The following is a 4,587-nucleotide window of genomic DNA, read 5'->3' as shown; positions in this document are numbered from 1 at the left end:
GCCCGGCCTATTCTATCCTTTTAACTAAAATTGAGCAGTGACAGAGATTACAGAAGACTGAAGCCCTTTCTCCTGCCATCCACTCGGCAGCATCACAACTACTAGCAACAGGGTAAAAGGTCTGCAGTGGAAATAAGACTCAGGAAATGATTTCAATACATAATGCAGAGAGAAGCAACATCATGTGGGGGGAAAAGAATGATAGTTGAGAAAAGGCTCACAGGAGACTTTGGGACTTGGTAGGATTCATAAAACAGAACAGTCTGATTCCAGATTTTAGGCATGTAGAATGGGAGGACCACAGGCAGGAAGGTGGGAAAGTACAGAAATGACATGTTCAGGCCCCAAGGGTGCCTCAGGCTGGCTGGAGCACAGTTCCTAATGGGACATTTGGGTCAGATGTAGTACAATGAGAAAAAGTTGCAGCATTGGTTGGATCCAAAAATGTACATGGATTTAGGCTACTCTGGGCACATTGCCTGTGGGTTACTCTGCTTCACAAGGAGCAGCCAGTCTGCAGTAAAAATTAAAATTAAAACATTAAAACAAACAAAGTGTAATGACCTAGATTTTTGGACTTTATACTGGTTGTGGTTGGAAACCACTCAGGATTTTGGTGGTCAAATCCATTTTAGGAAGACAAATTTTTAGGGAGCATCAAGGATGCACTAGAAGCTTTAAGAGCCGAAAAGCAGGAATTCTAGGTATGAGGAGGCAATTGCAATTTTCTGTCCTTGGGCTACAGAGGGCTTAGTCATGTCAATGAGAATCTGAGATGTTGGCCAAGGCTACACAGCTACAGAGTGATGCAGTGGGAACACGAACCCAAGACTTACATGCTCTAAAGATCATGCATTTTCAGTTCTACCTTGAGATCAGAGAAAATGAAGATGAGGCAGGAGGAATTTGAGGATTACAAAGTCAAAGGTGGATTTCAAGGGAATATTTTCTGTCAAGATATATGTAGAAGCCAATTTTCAGGGAATTACAGAGGAACTAGGTAACAGTGAAATGGCTTCTCAAGTTATTATAATGATTGAATGGTAGATTAACCTGGTCACTTGCTAGGCAGATGTTTCATTTCCTGTCTAACTGTCCAAAAATCCTGTGTCTAATATAATTTTTGCTCTCATATCTACCCCTTTTCTGCTCAGATGATTACTTGTTTTTCCGTATAGGCTCCCCAGTGTTATTCATGGCCCTGAGACAGTGAGTGTGGAGCTGAGTGTCAGTTAGTGACGTGTTTGGTCTTTCTTTCCTCGCTTGCTCATTCATGATGAATTTTTATTGATCTTGGAGAAAGGCAGAAGTTGACTTTTGAGACAACTCTACCATAATAAGCTCAGTAAAAACACTAGGACTAGCAAAATCTTTGTATCTCTTCATTTGTAAAGTAAAACTATAGGCTTCATTCCTAGTAAACTTAACAAAATTAGCACCAATAAAAGTATAATAAAATCTATATTATGTGAAAATATTTTAGTACACAAATACTACTTGTTAATTGGCTTAGAATTTGGGGGTTGCCATTGAAGAGCATTCCTCATTTTTTTTTTAAATTCTAGCCTTAGAAATGTTTTCTTCTGGAATATGTACATCTCTAGTCGTATTAATACCCGTTGTGTGCTTTGTGTTTTGTCCCTTATTAGGGCATCATTGCAGAATACAACAAAATCAATGATGTAAAGGAAGATGATGACACGGAGAAGTTTAAAGAAGCCATTGTGAAATTTCACAGGCTGTTTGGGATGCCGGAGGAAGAGAAACTTGTCAACTATTACTCTTGCAGCTACTGGAAGGGGAAGGTCCCCCGTCAGGGCTGGATGTACCTCAGCATTAACCACCTTTGCTTTTATTCTTTTCTTATGGGAAGGGAAGGTAAGTCATCTCAAATTTCAGTAGGAAACTTTGGAAAGTCTACTGAGGTTTGCCCTGAACTCATAAACTGCATCAAAATATCAGAAATAAATCTATAGTTATAACTAAGTCAATACTAATTTTTTTTTACTACTTAAGTGAATTTAATTATTTTTCAGTTCAAAATGGTCACTAAATAATAAAGATTCACTAAAGGTGTAATTAATTAAGTAGACCTGGATTAAATCTATAATTCTGACCTCAGAATTCACGTGGCTCAGATTTACCTCTTAAACAAGCAGAACAAATATGGTATTATAAATTCAAAGGAGTTCAGTGGGATGGGGGAGTGGGGTTGTGAGACTGCAGTATCTTGAAAGGATTTTCAGGAATCAGATGTTGACCCAGGTTTGTTCCTTGTGCTCAGCAAAACTGGTCATCCGGTGGGTAGACATCACTCAACTCGAGAAGAATGCCACCCTGCTTCTGCCTGATGTGATCAAAGTGAGCACACGGTCCAGTGAGCATTTCTTCTCTGTATTCCTCAACATCAACGAGACCTTCAAGTTAATGGAGCAGCTCGCCAACATAGCCATGAGGCAACTCTTAGACAACGAGGGATTTGAACAAGATAGATCCCTGCCCAAACTCAAAAGGAAATCTCCTAAAAAAGTGTCTGCTCTAAAACGGTGTGTGATGGAGACCTTGAGTCTTCCAGACTTTAGAAATGAGAAACTCACCCATTCATTTATTCAGTGTAACCTTTTCTGACCAACTTCAAGGGTTCTGAACACTTTTCTGTGTATAGATACAAAACTGAAAAAGACTAGCTGAGGTGCTACCTATTCAGAAAGTGAGACAGACATGACCTGCTCCAACACAAGGCAGCAGGCACTCTTCTGGTCCTATGAACAGAGTGCTGTGGGTGTACACATGGGGAGTGTTAGCCTCAGCCCAGGTGGGGAAGAGTGTGTAAGAAAGGCCTCTCAGTGGAGGGTGCTTTGAGCTGGGCTCTGAAGAGGTGATAGAAGTTACCTGTGCAGGTACATATCCATACCTGGATATTTCAGCCAGAGGGAAGATGATGATGGGGGGAGCACAAGGGAAAACAGAGAGAAGTAACTTTGTCACATGGCTAGGAGGTGGCAGGGCATGGGATGAGGAGAGGCTGCAGAGAAGCCTCAAAGTCTGAATGTGAGAGCAGAGCTAGAGAGAGGGTGATAGAAAGTTGATGCCCTGTGTGCCTGGAATTACCCTTCGTCAACACAGGGAATGAGAGAAGGAAGAGCATGTCCAAGGGATACTATAGGTCAGTTTTGAATATGTTGAATTGAGGTGCCTGTAGCTCATCTAATTGGAGATCAGTCCAGTAAGATACACGAAATTGGAAATCATTGATGTACATTTGGTAGTTGAAATCTGACCAGAGTTCTTTGTAATTAAGATGTCCTTGGTGATTTGAGACGTTTCAAAAGAGCAGTGTAAGATAGATGCTGCTACTGCAGCGGATCAAATAAAAAAAGACAAGGAAAGGGAATTAGGCAAATACGGACTTCTTTTTCAAGAAATTCAGTGGTAAAGGAGGGGAGGATTGCTTTTTTTTTAGAATGAAAAAGATTGGACATAGAATCAAATGAAGGAGGCAGATGAGAAGAGTATTTTGGTGAGGGTAGGTGTGGGGACAGGAAGGGACATAGAGATAAAGCTGTAAGAAAATTGATAATTTAAAAAGTGATATTTTGTAGAGAAAGCATGGAAAGGATGTTTGTGTGTCCTGATATACTACCTCTTCCTTTGGAACAGAGAGGAAGTAACAGTAGGTGAGGATGGAGGTGACTTTGGAGACAGAAGGGAGGGAATTGGAGGGACCTTCTGCATCATGGCCCTTTGCTCTGTGAAGTCAGAAACTAGACCATCAAGAGCCTGATGTCAGGTAGAAACTTGAGGGGAGAGGTTTAAATAACTGACATGATAAGCAAGAACAAAGAACTCATTAGAGACAAGATACTAGTTAACAGAAGACCCAGCTAAGGTCAGAAGCCATAGTTGCCCAAGGTGAGTTGTTTCTGTGTCTTTTCATGCAGTTTTGTTATTGATCTGGGGTGAACAGTGAGCCCCGGTGGATTCATATGGCTGGTTTGCATTCTCATTAGGTCTTAAAAGATAAGGTCCCCCGACAAAAGTGCTTGGATAAGAGGAAATGCAGTGACCTCTTTAGAATGTATTGCATTTCTTTAGAAAGAGGAGGAGTTTCCTGTTGAGGCTTATTTTTGCTATGATTGTTTAACATTTACAGACATTGATGGTAAGTGACTATGCAAGGGACTGAAATAAGGTAAGATAATTTTATGATGCTTTTGGGTCATTAGGTTGGGGTTAACTCCAGTATAAAGAAAGCTGAGAAGGCGAGGATGAGCCTAGCAAGATTGAGTAGGGGAATAATGGGCTGGGGGAACTTCCACTGCTGCATAATTTAGAAGGTATGGAAACATTTTTCTTATGTGAATAATTATTATTGCTTTCTAGTGATCTTGATGCCAGGGCAAAGAGTGAGAGATACCGTGCACTTTTCCGGCTTCCCAAAGATGAAAAATTAGATGGCCACACAGACTGCACCCTCTGGACTCCATTTAACAAAATGCACATTTTGGGGCAGATGTTTGTGTCCACAAATTACATCTGTTTTACCAGCAAGGAGGAGAACTTATGTAGCCTCATTATCCCTCTCCG

General features: G+C 40.9%; 1 protein-coding gene across 1 annotated transcript in view; it reads left to right on the top strand.

The window, feature by feature from the left end:
• TBC1D9 (TBC1 domain family, member 9 (with GRAM domain)) overlaps nucleotides 1–4,587 on the top strand; it is a 149,704-nt gene that overhangs the window by 84,379 nt on the left and 60,738 nt on the right. The window contains exons 4-6 of the mRNA XM_011969841.1: nucleotides 1,650–1,878; nucleotides 2,285–2,546; nucleotides 4,384–4,587. Of these exons, the coding sequence (XP_011825231.1) occupies nucleotides 1,650–1,878; nucleotides 2,285–2,546; nucleotides 4,384–4,587 (695 nt within the window). The remainder of the gene's footprint in view (nucleotides 1–1,649; nucleotides 1,879–2,284; nucleotides 2,547–4,383) is intronic.

Source organism: Mandrillus leucophaeus, unplaced genomic scaffold (genome assembly GCF_000951045.1).
Source record: "Mandrillus leucophaeus isolate KB7577 unplaced genomic scaffold, Mleu.le_1.0 Scaffold914, whole genome shotgun sequence".
NCBI classification, from domain to species: domain Eukaryota; kingdom Metazoa; phylum Chordata; class Mammalia; order Primates; family Cercopithecidae; genus Mandrillus; species Mandrillus leucophaeus.
This window is presented reverse-complemented; position numbering and strand designations above follow the sequence as displayed.